The sequence below is a fragment of the Ylistrum balloti genome, unplaced genomic scaffold, assembly GCF_031769215.1.
Source record: "Ylistrum balloti isolate Yb309-2 unplaced genomic scaffold, AGI_CSIRO_Ybal_v1 Utg369806, whole genome shotgun sequence".
In the NCBI taxonomy this organism is placed as follows: Eukaryota; Metazoa; Mollusca; class Bivalvia; order Pectinida; family Pectinidae; genus Ylistrum; species Ylistrum balloti.
In genome coordinates, this window is record NW_026781981.1 from 1,050,648 (window position 1) to 1,076,791 (window position 26,144).

Genomic DNA, 26,144 nt, shown 5'->3' on the forward strand with positions numbered 1-26,144 from the left:
CGTCACTAAACGGATGTCTTTAGTTTTAAGGGTAGTACAGTAAAGAGCAATTATAAACGTGTTGATAACTTTAATTTAAGTGTAAGTGAGGTTACCGGTAAGCATGACAAGACAATATTGGACAAGTTACGACACACACTAGTGAATGGGCATTTTTCAATAACGAGAGGAACGCGTCACGTGTTCTTTGATTACACAAACATAAAAAATACACACTATCCTTGCCAACGCATTGAAGACTTCAACGCCACTGACATTTTAACAACGCTGTTGTGTAGAGTGATTACGACTGTATTACTTAGGCAGAGAAAATGTGAGGAAATATTGATTGAATGGTGGTATTTCCACAGTCAATGGCGGGTTCCTTTTGAGTGAACACCGTTTTACAACTAGTTACAGCAAGTTAAAGATATCGGATTATTGTAACCCACGTTAACCACCGCTACACATGTGCTCTCCGGAGGTCGTGTATTTATAGTCGATCGAAAGAAAACTGGATTTTATTTTAAAGTGTCAACGCTTGAGGACAGCTTATCATAACGAGCTGGAGTCGGGAGGTGTGTGAGAGAGTACTTAGATAAAAGTTTAATAATTCATTAGTAAGGTAATTAATTAATAATATTCAGTGTATTTACTGACACGTGCTTCCATTTTTTTTCGTTAACATTAACTTTCACAATGATTTCTAAATCTGTCTTGTGTGGAGTTTCACTGTCCGTTTTAGTATTAGCCGTATCGGCCAGTGTCACAGAAAAGTTACTTCGAGTGCCCCTTTTCGAAGTTGGAGAACTCTGGTACCGGTCAGTTAGTACCTTAACTGGACGAGTGGTGTCATTGCTGACCACATGGCCGGACTTTTATGCATTGACCACTTATATAACAGTAGCCTTGTTAAGTATTGGATTATATTATCTCTACATTTTACTGTTTGTTCCGTTAAACCGGATCCGGATTCTTGGAGATCTTGGATACCGAGCGGAAGGAAAATTCACCATGAAGGAGATTGCAAATTCCGTACGGAAAAGGAGAATGGTGGGAAATGTACCAGCGGTATATCCAAACGGTTGGTTCGGGATAATGGAATCCCATACACTCGAGAAAGGCGATTCTACATATGTATCGATTTTGGGTAAGTACTATGAAACTTGTATAAATGATTAAACAAAGATCATGATTTTACGATCGTATTGTCTCTTTAGCTAACACACACTCTGATATACACATGTAATATGGAAAAGGCTCCCTGCCGCTCTCCTCGGGCCTTCCTCTTTTGATACACCCTCTTTCATTTCTCCCTTTACATCAATCGGATTACCCCCTTCTCTGATACAAGTCTGTCGAGCCCTCGATCTTTTAATTAACTTAAGCTTACCGTCGAGGTCTCTCATAGCCCAGTATAGCATAGCATTATCAAATAACATGTTTCCCGTTAGGTTCCGAAAGGTTTCCCTTAAACTACCCTTTTTAGTCGAGGGTATTTTTGCTCCTTTCCCCAATGAATGATTACAGGTGTGTAAAAATGACCCTATTTATCATCACGACCCCTACGCTTTTCCTCTTTGCTTTCCCTTGTCTCACAACCTGAAACGTGATAGCCCAAACAAACAAGGGGATAGCCGAGTCCCGAGTTATTTCCCCTGTCCATGTTCCTCTCCTCCTTCCCACGGAAGTAATTCACTTTCTTTAAATTTACGGCATCACCAGGTTAATAGGTTTGGCTTGTGTGTCGCACCTCCAACTCCGCCTCCTCACATCAATGTTTTGTTGTATCATATTTTGTGTACTCGTATGACCCTTATCGCTCCGATCCCCTCACGATAGCTGCTCGAATGTGCATCTTAAAACTGTAAAGACATCGCTCCTCTCTCAAAACAGTGCTTTCATCATGATGAAGCACAGAACATTTTTCTGGTCAAATTTCTGCACTTTAAAAGTAAAACAAGAAATGTTTTGAGACGGTACAACGAAACTAGATCTACCTGACTCCGATCTAACAGGGGTTGTATTGTACATGTATACATGTTATCGATCAGGGACAACAGCTACTGAAGGCAGACACCTTCATTTCTATAAACCGAATCGATACATATAGACAATGCCAGGTTTCTGCCTTACTTTCTGGCTAAATCGACACTTCCATAATATACTAAAGTGGCTAGCTTGGGACCCGTGTGCCACTAATATTGAACGGCCATGTCGGTTGATAGTTTCATCCATAAGTTATTTCATTATAGCGATATGTATCCCTATATCTATTAAAATATTAATCAGAATAAAACTTTAATCGTTTTTTCCTTATATAACTCTAAATGTATATGATATATTGTAGTTTATCATGCTTGCGTGCTAAAACTTGCCGTATCATTGATTATATACCCAGCTATGTTTGATTATTTGAGAAGGTTCTAGACCACATAAAAACGCGGTACTAGTATATACTTTACCTGTGTGATCCGAGTTTCCTTCGGCCTCAGCACTAGTGAGACGCCACACAATTGGACGGATTCATGATGGTTTGGACTAAAAGAGATAACCTATAGTATAATTTTAAATCATGTAACACTAGGCATTGGGTCCTGTTTTACAATCTCCCACGCAATCAAGATTAGATTCTCAAAAATGAAAAAATCGTTCGCAGTTTATTTTAAGGAAATAGGATTGGTTTCTTTTCTTTCCTTTTTTTCGCTCAGTTAAGAACGTTTTCGCCGCCGTGGCCTCACGGCTCCAGATTTGGTAAACATAATCGACCCGAGCACAGGAACACGTTACAATAAGAATATATGCATAAAGCAGGTTGGATCTTCTTTGCTTTGACAACTAGTCATTTAGATAACTTATGAAGTTTGCGGAAAACCCTATATTGCACTGGTTATATAATTATATCATATATTTTCTAAATGTGAATAGCGATCAGCATTATTTGACAGTAGTTCAACTGGCGCGGATATTTCTTAACGTTCACGGTTATTTATAGATCCGACTAGTACTTTGTAATAAACACGTGAGTTATGACATCATTTTGTATAAAATTATATCTAATGATCCATTAACTAGTCATCATCTAAGCCTACATATGAGTTGTATAAGAAACCTAAAAATAGTCATCCTCTTAGTTGAAATATCAAACTCCACCTATATACTATTGGTGTGAATTCGAATTCTCGACGTCACTGACACTTATAAAACTATATTAACGACACTCTCAAAATACGATGTATCATAGACATTGATATCACATGTAGTTATGTAGTTTTTTCTGTCATAATGGTTACTTTCTAGTACATATTTTGATTAATACTTAAGATTGTCGATAGCATATTGTTCAGTGTTCAGAACACCGTTTTTGATTCTGTGGTATCACAATCTCTTTGACCTTATAACATAATTAATGTGATGGTTACCTAGGTATTTCAAAATTCCCTATTTAGACTTACACTCTAAACAAAATACTTAAGCCCTTTTAGTTATCTCCACTTTCACCAATCGCGTGGACCTGTGTCCCCTGGGGGGGGGGAATCATTTAAACTGGTTCAATATCTAGTACACACTATCGCGTTTGATATGCAAGTACAAGTGGACTGTCGGAAAAATTTAAGACTGACCAAATTTGTTAACGTTTTGAACGTATTTATAAGTAAGAATGACCCGGTACGCTGTTAAATATGAAGATTTAACATTACATAGGTGCACAGGGACTCAAGCCGTGTTGATCATAGCACGATATATATTAAATCTTGCATGGTTCATACGTATGAAGGCGTGTCCATGTTGGTAAACACCCTAACCCCCTTTGCTTGTGTTTGTATTACCTGTACAAGACTTGGTTATGTTTCATTACGTATAAGTACAATTGTACGCGTTTTGTACGCGTTAACATGCGACGACATCTACGTTACATGACGTAGGTATAAACATGTAGACAAGGTAAGTATGTGTCATCAAAATGTATACACATCGTAGGATTGTCCCCAACATCGTCCCCTCCAAACCATAGCACTCTTAAAATCATAACTGACTCTCGCCAAACACGTGGTCAATTATTACACATGAGCTCATGTGACATTCCTTAATTACGTAATATCCGTTAGATATTTCGTAATGATGACCACAAGATGGACAGGTACATTTGTTATGATCGAATGTACCTGTAAGGCGTGTAATAAACAACAACATCGAAATAGAGTCTGGTTACTGATGTGAATGAAAACGACTAGAAGTTGAATGTATATTTCGTTTTGGATTTGTTTTTGTTTATTTTGGTTTTTTACGGCTATCTTACCTCAGTTGTGATTTTTATTATATAGAAATAAAAAAAATGATAAGATTGATTTTGATATGAACAAATTTCTAGCTTTAAAATGACACGTTTAGGCCTGTCTCGTTATATAACGAGAACGGTATTGTCGATCAGTGTGTATTGATACGTGACCCGACCATTTAACCGGTAAATAAACAAATGGTATGACAGCAATCAAAAAGCTTTACTACCAGTTCACGCGTGGTGTAATCAATCCGCTGAGGTCGAACCATTACCGAGTCTAGCTCACAGATCTACTCGCCTAAGGCGTCAGTGTGTTACAAAATAAACAGAAAGTGATCCATTCTGCAATTTAATGTTGTCAAGTAGATTTAAATATACCATCTCATGTCGAGGTTAGAAGTGAATACTTGAGAGTATACACATAACACCATCCAAAATAAAATATCGTTTTTATATCTGTTAAATTTCTTCAGAATCTTTTTAAAATTAATTACTTGTTCTGTCAGCCATGATCAAGGATATGTAAATAATCGTAAACTGTGCTATATAAATGATTAAAATTGTAAATATTTAATAGAGCGCGTGCTTAATCTTATATCCGGGTTGATAACGATATATCCGTGAACCTGTTTACTAATGAATGAGGAAACATGGAGAGCTATTGTATTCTGTTATTGATTCCCAGAACGTGTTAACTTGTTTTTTACTAGAAAGGTGATGCTTTGTTCGGAAGCACGTATATTAGTTGACTAGTGAAACATATCACATTCCATGCGTTCATTTTTTATATCTTTTTACTATACGAATTAATTTTATCTCCACCTAGCAGAAATTCGCTTATTCCATAGCAGTTTTTGGCTTTTTGTATTCTTTCATTTCCTTTTAAACAGGAATTGCAGGATTAATTAGATTCTATTTCATATAAAATTGATCAGAAACGGCAATCGCCTTTTGAAGACTCATGCCATGCACAATGAATGAACATTGACAAAGTGCTGAGCTGTAACACCGAAACTACCCATGGGTTGCATCCCATTGCGAATAGAGCAGTATTCTATACCACGCGCTATTAATGTAATGTTTCCCAGAATGCATTGCAGTTCCCAGCATTATGTTTGAAAATAAAAGAAATACATATATCTAATGTTGTTTTAAAAATTCATTAACCCTGGTTAACAACTTAGGATAAAGTCGCTTAATGAAGTCCATTCTTAAATCTTTAGAATAAGAGTTCGGATTGAACATTGAGCATTTTCTTCAATGCGAAAGTTCATACATTCATACATTATACAAATCTGAAGTGTTCGTTAAATCTGACCGTGACTGAATTATTTTACATTTTTTCTATCGCTCAACTTGACATATTGTCACTACAACAACAGACGAGCACAATCTGTGTAGCTCAATCGAGATCTGTCTGTAGAAATATTTGCGTCGTGCAACAGGAAACACCACCATTTGCGTCACTTCTCATGATCACCAATACGCTTGACATCATTGTCGTAAGAGTCAATTATGCGATGTTTGGTTTTGTCACGTGATTATATTGAAAATTGAAACAATGTCAATATTAGCTGTGGTGTCAATTGATGTTTAAACACTTGTGGTGATGTAACTAGAATAGCGAGGCTGAAGAGTTGAGGCCGCTGATGGCCCGTTTATTGTTATGACGTGTTTGGGACACATGTGACTATTGATTCCTGACGAGAACACAGCAGCAGGTCATCAAATAAAAAACCCAGTTAATCTTAAAACGACAAACATAGTAGCAGAAAACAATATTCACAAAGATATATGGATTTAATTACATTATATCATATCTAAAATCGATATAAAGTATTTTCTACCGTTGTCAATCATGTTAGACAGGTGATTTTACTTATAGATTATGTAGACATGGATTTGAAAGTTACGTATACGAAGAAGTTGGATTTGGTTATGTCATAAGTGCTAATTACAAAAGACATTGTGCAGTTGTAATCACCGAAATCTATTCCAACCACTGCCTTACAGCCTTAACGGTGAGAGAATTTCTGGTGCTACCTTCAGACAAGAAATTTACTTAATATGATTTACAACTATATTTTAACAAGACAATTGAAGATATACAACGTATCTTCATGTGATATATATGTTGTTCACTTTAATTTTTTATACAGCCATAAACTGATAGTTTTGTATTGATATATTACTGTGTGAAGTACAAGCACGTGAGGCAGCAAATACGATATTGCGATGCACTTCTGGCAGTTTCGGCGAAGAGTATGTTGACTGAAGACCGACTTTGATTTGCTTGGGGATGTCAATGACCTTGCGATATTTATGACCGGATATACTACTTGACATACGTAACACAAACGCAAATCATCGTGATACTGGCTTATCAGTGGCCTTTTATGTGACAAGTACTTAGCACAGAATATATAATAATGCTCCCAGTGATAAGACAAGGGATATACTCGTGTCGTCTCGGGATCTCAACATTTTCCATCCAGTTTGATACTGTATGAGAACAGATTGATTTCGAGGTTACGATTACTGGCATTTTAAAGATAAAGCTTGTGAATTGATATTTCGAGAATCAAAACTATACACTGGTGAACTAGGGAAGGCTAAATATTGCCCCCATCTCTGACCTGGTATGGCTTTAGATTGTAGATTCTTGGCACGGTAGATATGTCGAGTACTATAACGTTGTGTGACTGAATGCAGACAAAGAGTAACCGACATTTCATAGGAAAGTTGAACTGTGAAATAGCAGCTTTAGATACGAGACTGGCTATCATAAGGGGTTACTATAACATCTAAGCTTGTTTTCTCATTCCATATTAATGGACTATTATCATTAGTAATATTGTTGAATATTGAATATATTATTGTTTAAGATATATACAGTCATGATGCCGGAGTAAGGCGTATTAGTATCATCTCTAACATTTAGGAGAAAAGACAGATACGCCACGATAAAATTTAAGTTGGTTGATGATAAAAAATAGATATAATGAACAAAAGGTATATATGACATAAAAGTACTTTAAAGAAGCTCCGTCCGTAATAGTCAGACATAATTTGTTATATAATGCAGTCTATAACATGTCGATCCGTCCATTGACGGTTTGTTTAATATCATTGGATGGTTGTTACGGGGTTGATCTCGAGGTAAAGGACTAATGTGAATATCCTTGAAACTATAGGAGGTCATATGTTGTCGTCTTTCGTATCCTTTGTTTGTTGTTGAAGTGAGAGGTCAGTGGATATTTATGTTAGTAGGTCAACGGTCAGCGTTTATGTCAGGTGAATGGTCAATATTAGTCAACAAGTCAATATTTATGTTAGTGAGGAAAAGGTCCGTGTTTATGTCAACAGTTGAAAGGCTGTAAAATCAAATATTAAGGTCAGCAAGGAAAAGTTGATGTCAGTCACTGAAATGTCGCAATATAAATATCAGTAATTGAAAGGTCAATGTTGAGGTCAGTAAGGAAAAGGTCAATATTGATGTCAGTCACTGAAATGTATGTTAAAGGACAGTTTAATTCCTGTGTTAAAGCCAACGTTAACCGCATTGGAATTCAGCTATCATTTATCAATGAATGACGTTGCATCGAAACTAGCAAGACAAATAAACGACGACGAGATCAGTTTAAACTCCTCTTGTATAATTGTGGTTGTGTTGACAATAACAATGCATATATCAAACTGGTCACGAATACTTGCCAAATGTTTAACACAAACACGTGCTACAAACAATAAACAATGGCATGTCATTGTCTTGTGAATAGTTACGTCAGGAACAATGAGTATGTACAATCCCAGTATTGAACACTTACATCAGCAAACTGACCCGTATTTTGACATAAGAAGTCCATGACCTAGACCTCGTGAATGATTAACAAGTCTTCGTAACTGAATTTTGCTATTTGAAAAGTAACGTAATTGAAATTAAAGACAAAAAATATCTTATATAAGGACATTTTCATTGAATGCTTACATGTGTAGTATCATCCTGGATTACCAGGTGTCATAATGTAATCAAATGATGAATAGTTAATAAATAAAACTAGACCGGAAATATCCCGATAAATGCATGGCCCTCGAACCACAGGCAGCGTGCTGTGCCTGTTCAAGATTTCAAGTGAAATAAAGCGCGAAAGATTTTCTTGGTCACATAAATCGGCACCGTCACTAAATTAATGTGTACCTTCGTTTTTCGCTTTAAAAGGTAAGCTGAATGCCTATTCATTTTGTGTTCATATCGCAGAGTGCTTATGGTTTCTAATTATGGATCAACATTATAGCAATTTTTATTTATTTTGGAGACCAGGTTGTCGTCAGGTCGTATCTTCGTTCCGCGTCAAAGAACATTATTCAAAACGCGTTCCATTGTAAAACAACGTTGATATTTTAAAAAGTTTTTTAAATGGCAATGAGATATGACGCGTTTGTGTATATATAGGCATTAATGATGGTATTTAAATACAAAATACGATTGCAGCGTTGCGAGCACAGAGCAATAGTGTTCTATATCACGAGATTGACTGCCATAATGACACGTCTTGGTGCACACACCGATCTTTTTCTCGTGTTCATTAAGGCTGATTTTATTTCTATTGATGGTCGTTCGAAGAAGCTAATAATACGTATCGTGTGTTAAATTCCTAATCGTTAACACAATTAATGTATTTATCGTTTAATTTTGAAAGATGTATAAATGTACATAAAGTACCAAATGTTGAGTATAATGTGTTCACAGTAAAATTTAAACAACAGTTTCCTTACACCTTCTGTAGAAATTTGAACCACAGATTCTGGCTATTTACAAAATCAAACGTTTTTAAAAGTCTATGATGTTAATATTTAATCTTCTACTATATTTAAAATGCTTCACAGAAACTGCCATGGAAGTGTGAAAGGTAATAATGCTATGCCAGATTTCTTTAAGGTAAAAACCCATTTAAATGGGAATAATATCACCAGTATTTTTTCCTATGTGTGTAAATGACATTGAGGTAAAAATATTAATATGTTGTATTGATTAATGCAGATGATATGGTATTTTTAGCCGAAACTGCAGTGTCTACAAAAGATGAAATGTTCGTTATTGTCGTACACTAACAAATATACTTGAACTATATATATGTCACTTGTTTACTTTGATCCAATATTCTAGGACTTGTTCTACGTAAATCGATTTTCGAACAATAAGTCGTCAACTGACAAACTCTCAATACAGCGTTCCGAGAAATAAAGATTGACTAAGTGGAAGTGTTAGAGTCGTTATAATGACCTCACCAGGAAATATACTAATTCTCTGTGCAGTATGAAGCTACACGTGTTCAGTACTCGTTAGTATACCTGGTGGTTCCGCTGTTGTAACACTACTTACTTGGATTGACCAAGATTTACATAGCGGATGTTGTCGTCGATAAAGCAGAAGGCGCTTACCATTCCGGAACACCAGGTCTTATTCTCTTTGTATTTATCAGGGTTCAGGAGTTTCCGTGTAAATATTTTTTTGTTCGTACTTTGTCCCAGTTTCATCGAAATCGTGTTTGAAGTTTGATACCGTAAACGTGTCGGCATTCTCTTTGTTATATATGCACTGCTAATAAAGACTGTACCAAATTGTTAAAGAATCAAAGAACAGATCTGTTTGATATTTCGAAATACACGTGTGTGCAATAACCTTATTCAGTTGTATGATTTTGTCCAATATTACGATCCTTTACCGCTTGAGCCCGTGGCCCTACCCAATAACATGGTAGAGCAGTTAATGATAGTGATATACCCGGTCACAAAAATATCTAAACGAGCAAAATTCACGCATTTACATCAAACCTGTCCGATGTATGGGTAGAAATATGAAAAAGATTACCCCTAAAATTATGTATAATTGAAAGCTGTTTAGTTTCAGTTAGATGCAGCTACCCGAAACAAGGAACGTAATTGGTCGATAACTCTCCGCTTGCAATACGCTGATGTTTTTGTCGTTGCCCCGGGAAAAGGGAAAACACATGTCAATATCAGGTAAAACACCCTGAGTACATAATCGGTGTTGATGTTTTACTTGCGGGAAAATTGATCGTACAGTGTACGTAATGTGTAAGGTAATATGTTCATTTGTACAATATACAGCGGTCTGTGTTTATAGGGAAGCTGAAAAAACGGACCGCCGTGCCTTTGGACAAGAGTACACTGGTGACCTTGTTGCTGTGGATGGCAATGGACATCATGTATGTTGTTCAGTAAGATAACCATCGACTGCTGCAAGGAGACCTCGCCTTAAAAGAACCATGGCTGTTTATGAGGCGATAAACAACCTCCCCTTGTCCCTCCCTGCCCCACCGCCCCACCGCCCCACCACCCCCCGCCCCCTATCCCCCACCCCCCAAAAAACGAAATAAAACAAAAACATAAACAAACAAAACATCAAATGAATGCTGAATTTATTTTCCCGTAAACTGGTGGCATTGCCTTTTTACTTATAATTAGAATCTAATATACATTTCCCTATAAGATGTTGACTTTACAGTGGTGAACTTACTCGAGAGGTCATACGAATGTGGTTCAATCAACCGTGAGCCTGATACATGATATTGGAGACACGTTCGTCAGTTAAGATATAAGAATACGTCAGTAAAATGTGTCCATTGTATTCTTAACGGGCGAAATGATATTTATGCTATAAATATATCATATGGTCTCATGTACTACAATTTGATATACTAATGACTTACAGGCAAACACATCTGATAATGTAAATACATTTGTCAATCGGCTTCTGCTTTGTACAAACATGCATAATGTATAATTTGTTAAAAAGAAATATCAGATATTTTATTTACACATACCATAGTAACATAAAATACCGAGAATGTAATATATGTTTTATGTGTACGTTCTAAATGCGTGCAAATATGTGAACAGTTCGGTAGAACGATTTGATTAATTAGAGAGATAACTGTAACTACACTAATTACTTAATTACCAATAACACACGTTTCTAAGAGCGCATTTATCGTGCGCGGCAGGCGACCTAGCAAAGCACTTTAAAAACTGGGAAATGGTACATGAACATTAAACAGAAGAGCGTTTCTTATTTTATGTGCTACCAGTGATAATCGTCTGGTCCTTAAACTAGAAATAGTATTCCAGTAGAAAAATCGTCTCTTTCAACTACCTCTTAACAGTTTTATAAAGAGAGTAGCGAATGAATGACACGTTACGACCTTATTCATTTATACAATGATATTCCTTTTTATTCGTTTAGATCATATTTCACTTTCAAACTTTATACAGTTTGCAAAATACATGAAAATTAAATAGTTGACTATAATAGACTATGCAAAAAGTATGGTACCATAAGGGTGATTTTCCATATAATTTGATGACAGAACTACACGAACACCACATCATTGTATGACAATCAGCCGATCAATACTAAAACCAACAAATCAATACTCAAATCAGCCAGTAAATACTAAACTAAACTTTTATTATACTTTGATAAAGCTTCATGACTCCTAGTTTATATTATCTACTTTATCCACGTATGAAATATAAATCCGTAGATACACTGTCCATGACTAGGTACATTATACCGTCTTGTTTCAGTCCGATTAAACAGTTCCAGTAATTATAAAGCTTCGCTCTCTTTAGGCGATGCCGTTTAAAATTTATTACTGTTAAAGTCTTCATGCATACAAAATTATAGATAAAAAGATAAAACTTCGTTATGCCATTCAATATGGTCGATTATAATGCTCTTGTACCGTTTTCTTTGATAAACTGTCTCGCCCGCAACACTATTCTCCCAATATAGAGACATACGCGATTCCGTCGTGTCGTTTGTAAATACGAGAATGCGCTATGTACCCTTGTGATTACAAGACTACATTTTGGTGGAGCTAAACCAGCAATGTACTTACAATAAATACTTTTATTAGTTTCTAATGTGAGTTGAACATGGTTGACTATGTATCCCCTCCAGGTACATTGTATTTTGAGCTCTTGAACAAACCAATCGTCATATCCTCGATATGATTTATGTCGAACAATACAGCTTCTCTTTTATGTCAAGGTAAACATCAAATAATTATTCAAAGATTCATTATTTAACATTACAAGCGGATGAAAGTGCCCTATAACGGGATACTTCTAAGGAGCAACGAACCTCACATCACTCGAACAATTCTATGATTCGACGCAGGCCATCACGTGTTTGATCGATGGTATTTTATCGACGGAAAGTGAGACATCAGGACCTATTGACCATACCGTTCTGTTTATTTACTGTATAGTATTTCGCTGTAGCTGGCAAGTGACTTACCACTGACAAACATATATCGAAGTCCGTGGACTTACTGGCTCCAATTTATATAGTTACAAGTAACATACAAGTACATAGTAGACCGCCACTTCGTCAAAACCGCATAAACTTGAGACTAGAGTTGTCATCCATCCTAACTATTAACGTTTTATGAAGTAGGCGATATTGAAAATAAATAAAAATAAGCTAATCACTTTATTGATGTGAAAATGTTTACCGATGCCTTTGAGTGTAATTAGATACACGAGTCGGTTAGTATGTCGGTACATGAAGATTTATATCTAGAACTGGTTTTGATGCCAGCCTTTGTAAACAAAGTGTATCCGGATCCGATGGTAGGTACAAGAAAATACACGTATTTAACTCAATAAATGTGTGGTTCATAGAGCTAAAAGGCTGCACTGTTTGCAAGCTTTATGATGAACACGATGATAATCGAACGACCTAACTCCATCCACTACCAAGCCTCACAAGCTCTCAAGGGTAACTGATTGTTATCGTAAACAAAACTGTTTGATAAATGTTGATCATTTCGCGATAAACTTTTTCATTTGTATGAGATTGATTTGATATATACACAAACGAGTTACATGGCTCATATGTGTCTACAAAACTATCCTGCACATTTATTAAGGATGAAGTGAGTCACGGTTTATATCAATTCACAGCAGGAAAATTATCATTGTAATTAGTGAAAAGAATATGGAATCTTTCACTTAATATACCTCATTACCCCGGACATAGAATACTTTATCGTTACTTCACACCATGTCATATTGTTTTACGTCATGAATAAAATTTTCGTCACATTTCAGGATATAAGTATTTTTTACTACAACAAGTTTATGATACGATACAACTTACTATCACCACAACAATTTTAGGTAGGCTAGAACTTATCATCATCACAACAATTTTATTACATGATAGATGCTTATCATAACCCTAACAGTTTTATGACAGAATATAACTTTGTTTCCATAGCAATTTTATAACATAGTATGCCAATCATCATAAATACATATGATGACTTTATACAAACCTATATGTATGGTTAAGATTTGTTTTTAATGTTTGAGGAGTTTCGATGTCACCCTCGATGCACGATTTTCTTCATGTATGCTTGAAGATAATGTACTGAAGTCGGGATTGCGTAATTTTAATGTCAATTTTAGATCGAGTAAAACACACCGTCTCGTTTATCATTCATACTTATACGAACATGATGTACTATAATGGATGATTATACATGCTTATACAATATCTATTTTTAAATGTGTGTGTAAATTACACCACAGTTATATTTAAGGACACAGGAGTACGATCTCTGTTAGGATATAAGTGTTAACCATATACTCTTTATATAGCAACACACCATACCAGACAGGCGTGATTGATATTCAGAGAAAATCAGGCAAGCTTTGAAAAATGTGGTCGACTTGGACTAAATATTTTTCTTGTTGCTATTGGTGATCCTGCGGTAGAATTGACCGTTACTCTCTGTGTGTACCTGTTATTGACGTTCCATGCCATTAAGAAAACCCTTTTCAAGTCCATGAGCCCTATACATGTACATGTAATAGGTATTTCAGTCTGTGTGTTTACATTTTGGCTTTTGTGAATCTGTGATACACTAAATGAGGTAGCATTAGGTCGGATTCTTTCCAGGGGTCCGCAACCTTGCTACCGAACTACCTGGACCATAATGAATACATTATTTTCATTTCATAAAAAACAATATCGTTTTTCAACTTAGATTTGAATTCAAGTGCTAACAATGGCATGACAAAATTTAACGGGTATCACTTTTTTCAGTAACAAACCTATGTTTATTAAAGACGTGTTTCCCTTTTTCAATTTCATTTACTATCTGAAAATAACACGGAGATCTATTTAGATACACCTACACAGTATAAAGATGTCTTAAAGGAAGATTATTTATTATACCACGATCTTTACCTTCGAGTTAAGCGTATAAAGGATGTAATATAGACCAGCTAAGTATAATTCTGTTATAGGCACCATGACAACAGAAACCGGTGTTAATACATAAATATCACACTTAATTGAATCGTATATATATATATATGAGATGTCGATCAACTCAACTTTGACTTCATGATAACGGATGTTATTTTACTTACCAACAGATAAATAAACATGCACATGCATGAAATATATATGTATATTTATGAGGTCTGAGTTGGATGGGTGTCATTGGCAAATGAGAAAACATAACTAATTTGTTCATGAACTTTAGGCGAATGTGCTTTCAATTAGGACCACTTTCAGTCAATAGCCCTGTTTAAATTCTCAGACTACTGTCTATAACCCCGCACGCTTTACTGCTTTTAGGAACAATACTACATACACAGGAATGCATAGGTATCCAAATAGTTTATACGATGCACAGTTTGTGTAACAGATTGTCACGGGCTACATTAACATCAAGGGTTTAAACATCGTTCTTTTGATATCTTTATTTATGTTTAATACTGCTGTATTATCAGTTCATTAATCTCTTCAATTTTTCATAAAACACGACTCAGTAATAATCGAACGCGTAAAAATTACAACTGTATGAATGTTGTTTCCACAACATGCTGTCATCGTAAAATAATATACGATACGTGTTTGTGGGACCAGATCAACTCCAGCTGATATGAGTAGATGTTTATCGAGACGTACTGCAGATTTGTTAATGTCACAATCAACCTATTTCGTCAATAGGCAAACCTGAAACAATAGAATTGCATACAAATACAATGGGTTCCATGTCACTATTCCTTTGTATGTATCGGTAACGGTATTACCTTAACCCTGGATATGTTTACTCGTTAAGGTGATCACATTTTGATAATATCACGACACAAGATTTCGTTCAATGGATATCAAATTCAGAATTGCTTTGTTTCGCAATAATACATTTTATGACAGCATTCGATGAATAGAAAAGTTTTATTATATCATCCCAAATATGGCGCATTTAGAAATTATGAATTTTAGGATTTTTGCCTTTTATAAAAGTGACAATATAAAATTATGTTATTCAGAGTTTCAAATGATTGTGCTATAAAGTACAATTTAAACCCAAATTTGGAGTAGAATTGTATGAAATAACACTGACCTATACGGTAAGTATTTACAGCGAAATACCACCTCTGTCTTTATGTGTTTTTAATGTGTTTGCCATTTCATGGAATCAGTTCATCTTATGTATTATATACATGTTTTGCATGTCTGCAGTAAGCGAGTAAATACGTATTTATGCCATATCGTTTTACAGTACTTTAACAATATTTCTGCTGAGGCAGCATGCCATCTCGCCCCTTCTTGAAATATTTAATTTAATAACCGCTTTGAGACAGCTATGTTTCATAAAGAGATACGAAAACGTTTTGCTGATGTTTTTATCTCTTATACATGACGAATTTGTCAATAGTGGTTGAGATTTTCATGCTGCAATTACATTTCAAAAACTCTTCCTTTCAGTATTCATATGTTTTCACCGCATGTCACACTGTACCACTTCCATATGGATATATTATACAATTCAACTTTTTCCTGTCTCTGTTTTACTGCAGTACAACCATTCCTTCACGAGGTTGTTAAATCATTTCACTTGTTGTATGCAATAAGAGTTATTTAGGTCAAGTACGGTTATTGACAAGTTGATTTTTTTAGATGTCATCTACATATCTTTTCATCGACTAGTTTAGGAAGTAATTATAATATGGTTTCGTCGTGATTGCAAACAGTTGCCATATGTGACAGCTTTCTACCATATCTTCCATTTTATTTACCACAAAGTGTTAAGAAATAACAGATTATCTACACTAGACATACCTGTACTGCTCGATCCATCTACCCCGTATGGATGTCAGACTTTTCTTTTTTCAGTTGTTACACAAATTTAATCACGTTTAGTATTGAGAATTTGTTTCATTCTCGCTAAAAAATGATTGTTTCACATTTTTATTTTTCCAGGTCTTCATTTAGCAATATTTAGAGGAGAAGATGGCGAAAGTCATGTTCTTGATGCCTACTGTCCTCACATGGGAGCCAACCTTGGGATCGGAAGTCGGGTTGTCGGTAATTGTATCGAGTGTCCCTTCCATGGCTGGCAGTTCCGAGGAAAAGACGGAAAGGCAACTAAGATACCATATGCTGACAAAGGTAAGGTTGCAGAAAGTACATGTCGTCCATAACCACAATAAAGAGCACAATAGGACATCTCAAACAGTACCTTCCAAACATGACTAAACAAATTACCCTATAGAATGTATTATAATTTCATTCCCGATATCCTTGTAAACATTATGATATATATGTAAAGCTGGTCATTTTTCTACTATGCAAACCTTGTGATATATATATTTTTGCTAGTATAGAATAACTTTGATATGGATTTTCTGCTTGTTAAACGGTATGATTTAATGGTGATCATACGTACACTTTATATCAACAATAGGGTTTCATGGTAGTCCTCGCTAGTGAACTGTATACGTGGTATTAATAGCACATCTGTTGTACATTTTGCTGATGTTACAACGTTTATTCATCAATGCTGATATCGATACGATGCCAATGTCACATTACGTCATACTGTGCAATTTATATAGAACTCGAATGGTGGAAATGTTCACCTAGAACACAATTATACAATATTCATGTACAATATATTTTGTAATTACGATTTTTAAAACAAAAATCTCTCTGGAAACCGAATAGAATGAGTAAGGAACAGTACTTGTTTTCCTAATTACATGTTGTATTTAAAATGAAATGTGATGACAGATCTTCTCTAAGCCATGTATGTCTGGAGTAAATCTGCAATCAAATGAACGTACGGGATAATTTTGACTTGGCGATGTGTATAACTGGTTAACTGTACTTGTAAAATTGACGGATTTATGTCGACGCCGTTATTTTAGGAAAATTGTTCCTTCTGTATGTGTTAGATTTCATGACAATCAAACACACATTCCTTCTGATCTTATTAGTAAAATTTAATGTAAACATAGATATATCTATCTCGTACGGATGTTAATTGTCATAGTGCTGTCTTAGAAATGGTAAATTGGTTCCGGGCCTCTCTAACAACGATATTTAAATCTTTTTTATGTAATGTGAGACAGACGCACATGAAAAGATAAGTATCATTACATTAACCTTTTCTATGGAGTATAATATTCTAGAGTATTAATCGTATTTAGAATTGATTAAGTAAGCCATGTCTCACGCGCAGTGTCCTAAATATAGTTCAGTTTATTCATTCATTGACCAAATTACGCTTTCACAAAGCCTTTTCATGGGAAACGAAGTAGTTTCTGTTCTTAAGATACAATCTGTGACGTGTTTTTCTATTATATAAGTACCTCCACTCATGGTCACCGACATAATCGGTTTTACTTATTATAACTGGCCGTAGGTGTGGTCATAAGCTGGTCCGTTTCCACTATGACATGGGTCAAAAACTAATTCGATATGACTGAGGTTTATATAAATAAAAATGAAGGTATAATTTTATCGTATAAAATGAAAATACATAGAAATGTTAATTGGTTTTTGAGATATTTTTAATGACAATATCAAGATAATAATGAAATGGTTTACATTTGGATATTACGGATTAAGGTCATAAAGTAAATATATACAATATCATAAAATAATTATAACACTATGATAATGAAATTGTTATAACATGATAATATATAATATGTAGATATTCCACCTTCGTATCAGTTAGAGGCTACACTCCATTCAATATTGTCCTAAAAGATATTCATGTCTATCAGCCGGAAGACTTTACGCTGTATATACATCAACATAACCCTGGGCCTGGGATCAGGTGTCAGGAGATAACAAACAGCAGCAAACCAAGGATTGGTCAGATACAAGTCGATTGGCAACAGACAAGATCAAAAGTAGAATGGAGTTTAATGTCTTATTATTAGGCGATTCATTGAAGAAGGGAATAAAACGAAATAGCCTATCGGCCAATGTTTTTTTTTTCTACGGATAGTATATCTCAAAGGAAATGGCAAGATTCTGAAAAAACAAAACAAAGATGGATTATGTGTAAAACAGGATATGATAATTAACGAATTAAGAGCAATTACGTGTTGTATAGTTTGATAGCTAACAATTCGGAAAAAATGACCAAAAACGAAGACCATTTTGGCTCTATTAGTGTAAATAGACGGAAACCTATTAATAACTAGTTTCTTAATCGTGTGGCGCTTTCTGGAACTGATACTAAAGAGGGATGGGTTGTGGAGTAAACAGTGGGATGAGTTGGGATGGTGGTAGTTGGTTTGTAAGCTGCTGCTAAAAAGGCGAGACGATCGCGTCACGTTTGTCACATTCATCATTTGTATCTACCTAATTATGATTTTTGTAGCGGTGTTATTCACCTATGATTATTTGAAGTCAACAATGTACCAGAATATCCAATATAATAAGACAGAAGACCAAATCGTTGTATCATATGTGTACAAAGTTAAATAGGATTTTGAATTGATATTTGTAGTTACAATAACATAGAAAATGTACGCGTAATGCTTCTGTTTACCATATCATCTTCGTCAAACAAATGAACAGACGAAGCGTTTTTGGACGAGATAAAATCAGAGGAATAGATTATTTATATATAATAATAACAGGAAGTCTATGATCTTCCATACATTTATAATATATATTACAGTGTAGTTTACAACCTGGTCATAAATGTGCGAGTGATTATTGGCCCCCTCGTCTCGCCCCTGTCTGATGATTGAGACAGTGCAGTCATTGTAACGGCACATATAAATTTTCTTGCTGGTTAAGTTAAACTCTGTAGGAACATCTATTCAATAAACATAACCATTATGAAGGAAATATACTGAAATGTGTTAGGAGTGTGTAGTGTTTTTTTTAATCATTGTTTTATCGAAATGATATCGACTCCAAACTGTTATGGAAAATATATATTTTTATACACTTTCTGAAAATACCGTAGCTTTTATTTGGTTTGATAAGAACACAAAGCCACATGTAGTGCGTGTTGGGTATTGCATGTTGAGTAGTTTATGTATCACACACTGATCACGCTGTCAATAGGCATTCATTATTACAAATACTGTATACATTGCATTAATGTCACCCTGTCTATGCCACAGATCCAACCGTTGATCTGAAGTATATACTACTTCTGTTGTGTTTTAAAGGTCGTCTCCAGACGCAACATGCACACAAACAAATTTTCGGTGTATATGTATATCAATAAAAACGTCCAATGGTTTAAGTGTGACCTTTATTAATTGCAGGTCTCTTATAAAAAAAGTTTGTACTGGGATAGTCAACGAGTTAAATCTGGATTTGCTATCGTTAGATATTGAACAGAGCAGAGCAGATAGTAATAGGTTTTAACCCTAAAAGTCCCGAGGTCTTACCTAAATTACATCCATATATGTATTCTTTTTTATCATAAATTATAATATATAGCATGATTGGTATTCAAACTTACCTTATGATTATTCAGAACAAAATTCATCAAGTATAAGGGTATAAAGTACAACGTTTCAAATAACGAGAATACATTTAAGTAATCATAGTAATCTAGATGTGATTACATACCATGTCACTTGCCAACGCTTTTCCGATGATTATAAACTGTGTTCATCAACAATGTGATCATGGAAAATAATTGGCAAATTATTATTTATTTATCATGATGTGTTCATTTATATTTTATTATTTTACAGTGTACATGTACTTTGAATTACCGTATCAAGCACTATGTGACATGTACTCAAGCATGAAACAGCATATCTCATATAATTAAACAAACACAAAATCGTTATAACGATGCCAAATATTGTGTTTGTGATTCATTCATGGAAGGAAGGTTTCTAATTAACACAGGACCGTGTCTTATTTTATGAATGGACTCCCTCGTTTGATAACGTAGATCTGTTCTGATACAGATTAATCACAGCGATGAAATAGACATGCATAGACTATCCCTATTTTGACTGGAGCAATCCGTCTCAGGTGCGTCAGGGGATTAGCCGTTGCTTATTCTTCTGTACTTCCTGTGAGCTGTGAGCTTTTAGTAGCTTCAACTAGGCTACTAGCACGTCGCTAGGGAGTCTGCTGATCTTCATGATACTCGCAGCTCAAACAAAACCTCTAGATAGGCTGTTTTTACCGTGAAACCCATACATTTATACACTTGCTACTTGTTTCGCAGAATGCATCAAAGATGTTGTCTTCTAAAATTACATATAGATCTGAGATCATACAATAGAAAACCGATTAACTAAATACTCTTGTCTAAAAGCCAAGCACATAACCATGATGTGCGTCATTATATACGTCCCACATGGGGCACCTCACACTTAGACCAGTTCAATCGGTTTATTTCTAACTAAACTCAGCTTTAACAACAATATGACATGCAGAGCACAGGAAGGTTTATTACAACAGCAGATGCGAACAATTATATTTTTTTTTGTTCTGACATAGAGCTACTACATCGTGTGTTTCGATATTTAAAACAATTTTCGTAAACTTGATTCTTTAGTTCCAAACTAGTAATAGAAGACATTCACAACCTTTATGGTATTTTCCTGTGTTAAATTGTATTTGAATATTTGGAATTTTCTCTTGTAATTTCTGATTTACAAAGGGCCAAAAACAGTCATGATTTTTGTGTGTGTTCTCTTTCAATTGTTCACAGTTACTGTGATTACGATGAACATTCTCATTATGCCATTGCCCTTCGTGAAATATTGAATTACATACTTTTCTAAAGAAAACAAGACCTACACAAATAGATAGGATATACATCAATAGATTAAGTCTTTTTATGGCTATGAATTTATATATAAGCAAGAATTCATGAATGACTGTTGATAGTTTATCAAGAAAGATAACTCTTAAATTATAGAAGTCATGGTGTGTTGAGATAAATAGGCTAACTGTTAATTCATGCGATGAAAATACAAATACCACAACTACCGTGTTAATAGGGAACTCTCAAATGAATCTTCAATACAGCACATATATGTATACTGATATTGGAAAGCCTTTCTTTTATAATGAAATTATTATCATCACATACATGAACAAAAAACTGTATTTTCTATTTTAAGAGGAGACACTTAGGAACAGCATACATTTAATGTTAAAGCGATTGTAAAATAATATTTTATCAATTTTCTGTGCAGAAACAAATTTAAATGCCTATTGTTGCAAACAGTAGATATATGATAAGGCAATATTTGTTTGGAGGAAGAATTAAGGTAAACAAACTTTGAGCTTATTTTCCCATCCCATATATAATGAATATATATGTGTGTCATATCAATGAATTAATGAATATGATATTGGTCAGATTAAATCAAGATCATCGTCTCGTCAAATATATCATAATCAATTGAATCACCAAAATTAAGAATCATTTTTTTAAAAAAATGCACCACTAACTGATGAAAGGAATATAGAACCGCTAGTCACGCTCTATATTTTGATACAGGAATTATTTTACCCTGCACTTAAAAAAAGATAACAAAGTTTCCTGTTTGGCATATACATGTGTTTATGATATATCATTGCAGTGCCAGATTTTATCAAAGTGAAATCCTACGTTTCCAAGGAAACAAACGGTTGGATCTATCTGTGGCATCACGCGGAAAAAGAGCAGAAAGAGGAGCCTGACTGGGAGATCCCAAATCTAGAAGATGTTAACAATGGCAACTGGACGTACCGTGGACGAACGGAGCACCACATCAATGCACACATTGAGGTAAACCATACGTCAAGACGTGTGACCTTGTGGATATTTCTCTTCGTGGTAGCTTTTAATAACAATGGCCGTTTTGGTTAGCAGTTTTAGTACTAAATTCATGAGAAAAATTCGATCCTTTTTAACTAGATTTAAGTTTATTTTATATCGACAATACAGGTACATTAATTGTATGTGTACATTTTACTCTCACGGAATCCTTTATTTATTGTTATATTGGATTTTCTGTTTGTTTCAGGAAATTCCCGAGAATGGTGCTGATGTGTCGCATTTAGCCCAAGTACATGGTCCTATGCTTACTGCTGGCGTGGATCTGAAGGAGATGTGGAATACGTTCTGGTCGTTTGGACATCACAAATGGACCGCGGCATGGGAACAGAACCAAGCCCCCGAGAAACATATTGGAACCCTACACCTCACACACAGCCTTAATCTGTTCGGCAAACATTTGTCAATCATAGATATGGACGTGAGAGCACGACAGGTTTGTTAATATATTAACTCAGATCAGCTCAATATTACATCCTACATCCTGAATACGGCATTTTATCTATGTGCGTAATAAATGTGAAATATGTAGTATGTGATTAAAAGCTTGTGACTTGTTATTACATGATAAGGATTTATATTTATGACGCTTCGTATATTCATATCAAGCTGTTAACTCTCATAGTGACAACACGTATTAAATGCACACCACAAATGGAATATGATGGTAATTTTGAACCTTCAAAAATGATGTTTGAAATACAATTCACACCTTTGAGGTTGTTTGAAAATTGTTTGAAGTAAAATCATATTCCTCGTTAAAAGCTTATAATAGGAGATAATTTCTCACGATAACATGTATATGTTTTGATAGTAATGACAATTACCGCTTCTTTTTTATCCCTATGACACTACTCTGGTATCCATGAGACACTTCTCCGGTGTCGTATCCCTATGACACTACTCTGGTATCCATGAGACACTTCTCCGGTGTCGTATCCCTATGACACTACTCTGGTATCCATGAGACACTTCTCCGGTGTCGTATCCATATGACACTTCTCTGGTATCCATGAGACACTTCTCCGGTGTCGTATCCCTATGACACTACTCTGGTATCCATGAGACACTTCTCCGGTGTCGTATCCCTATGACACTACTCTGGTATCCATGAGACACTTCTCCGGTGTCGTATCCATATGACACTTCTCTGGTATCCATATGACACTTCTCCGGTGTCGTATCCCTATGACACTACTCTGGTATCCATGAGACACTTCTCCGGTGTCGTATCCATATGACACTTCTCTGGTATCCATATGACACTTCTCCGGTGTCGTATCCATGAGACACTTCTCCGGTGTCGTATCCATGAGACACATCTCCGGTGTCGTATCCATGAGACACTTCTCCGGTGTCGTATCCATGAGACACTTCTCCGGTGTCGTATCCATGAGACACTTCTCCGGTGTCGTATCCATGAGACACTTCTCCGGTGTCGTATCCATATATCCATGAGACACTTCTCCGTGTCGTGTCGTATGGTATCCATGAGACATGGTATCCATATGACACTTCTCCGGTGTCGTACTTCTCTCCGGTGTCGTATCCATATGACACTTCTCTGGTATCCATATGACACTTCTCCGGTGTCGTATCCATATGACACTACTCTGGTATCCATGAGACACTTCTCCGGTGTCGTATCCATATGACACTTCTCTGGTATCCATCCCAAGGACACTAGACTGATATCAATCTTAAGCTACACCGTAGGCGTATCCAAAGGACGCTTCTCCGGTGTCGTATCCATATGACACTTCTCTGGTATCCATATGACACTTCTCCGGTGTCGTATCCCTATGACACTACTCTGGTATCCATGAGACACTTCTCCGGTGTCGTATCCATATGACACTACTCTGGTATCCATGAGACACTTCTCCGGTGTCGTATCCATATGACACTTCTCTGGTATCCATGAGACACTTCTCCGGTGTCGTATCCATATGACACTACTCTGGTATCCATGAGACACTTCTCCGGTGTCGTATCCCTATGACACTACTCTGGTATCCATGAGACACTTCTCCGGTGTCGTATCCATATGACACTTCTCTGGTATCCATGAGACACTTCTCCGGTGTCGTATCCATATGACACTTCTCTGGTATCCATGAGACACTTCTCCGGTGTCGTATCCATATGACACTTCTCTGGTATACCTATGACATTTTTCTGGTATTCATATGACACTTTCTCAACTATACCTGTGACACTTCTCTGGTATTTTATCCTTCCATACGACACTTCTCTGGTATACCTATGACACTGATCTGGTTTCCCTGATATACATCCCTTGTAGCCATTTGACATACTCTGGTAAATATGTAAACTGAGTGATACTGAAAAAAATCATTTCCAGTTATTTTGATAAACGTGAGGGTTTCTGATGTCCAGATACGAGGGCCTTTGTATAATGACTTTAAGCATTAGAGTCCTTAACAAGAAGTCATTATAAGACAAAGCTGAGTCAAGAAACAGACTACTTAAAGTAAATCAATTTTGTGCATGTTGCCGTAAAGATAAAAGACATAGTAAGGTACACTGTATTTTCAAGTCAAAATGTATAACTTAGAAACCCTTCTTGTCAATAATTTTAATTTAAGCGACATAAAACCAGTTAAGAAGCATTACGTACTGATAAACATCTTACCTTTGTTTCTTACATTTTGTATTTCAGATTGGTCCGGCAATTGTTTATTTAGAATTTGACTCGCCTTTTGGAAAAGGTGTTTTTATCCAGTCGCTCACGCCTGTTGAACCAATGGTGCAGAAATTAGTTCACAATATCTATATGGAGAAAAAAGTACCGACAGTTATTGCCAAATTTTTCATGCTTGGAGAGGCACTCCAGGTAAGAGAAACAACTGATAAATCTGGACTGTGTAATTATGTGCAGTGTCTTCTGTCTTTTTTACGTTAGATAATAATAACAAAACCACGAAGCGCAGAGTGACAAATACTCCATAATGTACATACTTTGTATACATATTTCAATATTAGTGATACTAGTACACTGAAGTATTTAAATATATCGTTTATGGTAAATAGTATATACATGTTACTGATTTTGGATGATTATGAAGTTTTCTTGCATCGTTTTTTTTAAAACTACAACTGATTATAATCTTTCAGGTTGAACGAGACGTGATGATCTGGAACAATAAGACGTATGCGGGCAAGCCCACTTTTGTTAAATCGAAGGAGGATGCTTTAATTGCCAAACATAGGCGGTGGTATTCACAGTTTTACTCAGAACACAGTCCAAAACTAACATTTCAAAAAGAATCTCTCGAGTGGTGAGTTGCTGTACGATATAGATACTAAAAGAGGAGTTGCTCAAAGAATATTTTTAGGACCGTTCGAATTGGTGTAAGACTGGGGCTGTGTACAAGAGAAATGACGCGAACACGTTTATAGCACATGGTCCAAAGGATTACGGCGATTGTGATGGTAGAAAGTACCAAGACATGGTTAGAGAACATGTTTTGACATAAAAGGTTCTGTTCTAAAATATCATCCTTACCAATGGAGGATTATGGAACGCATCAAGGAAATTAATTCAGACACACAGTGATGATCAGCAATCAACAACAAGTGTAATAATGACATAATTTCAGTGTCAATCTTACGTCAACAATTGTCGAAGACACCGGTGTCAATATAGGAGAAAAAGGTGAATCAGAGACGATCCAAAGATTACTTGGCTAGCGAAT

The 26,144-nt window shown here is 35.6% G+C and overlaps 1 protein-coding gene across 1 annotated transcript; it reads left to right on the top strand.

The window, feature by feature from the left end:
* The first annotated feature begins 678 nt into the window (after nt 1-678).
* LOC132544694 (cholesterol 7-desaturase nvd-like) lies at nt 679-25,754 on the top strand. The gene is made up of 6 exons (XM_060208328.1): nt 679-1,129; nt 16,575-16,763; nt 22,190-22,377; nt 22,616-22,861; nt 25,109-25,282; nt 25,564-25,754. The coding sequence occupies exons 1-6, from the start codon at nt 679-681 to the stop codon at nt 25,729-25,731; spliced, it is 1,416 nt and encodes a 471-aa protein (XP_060064311.1). The 3' UTR covers nt 25,732-25,754.
* Nucleotides 25,755-26,144: the final 390 nt, after the last annotated feature.

Coding starts and splice junctions, on each gene's coding strand:
- LOC132544694 (XM_060208328.1), top strand. CDS start 679: ATGATTTCTAAATCTGTCTTGTGTGGAGTTTCACTGTCCGTTTTAGTA. Junction 1,130..16,574: donor TACATATGTATCGATTTTGG/GTAAGTACTATG, acceptor TTATTTTTCCAG/GTCTTCATTTAGCAATATTT. Junction 22,862..25,108: donor TGGACGTGAGAGCACGACAG/GTTTGTTAATAT, acceptor TTTGTATTTCAG/ATTGGTCCGGCAATTGTTTA.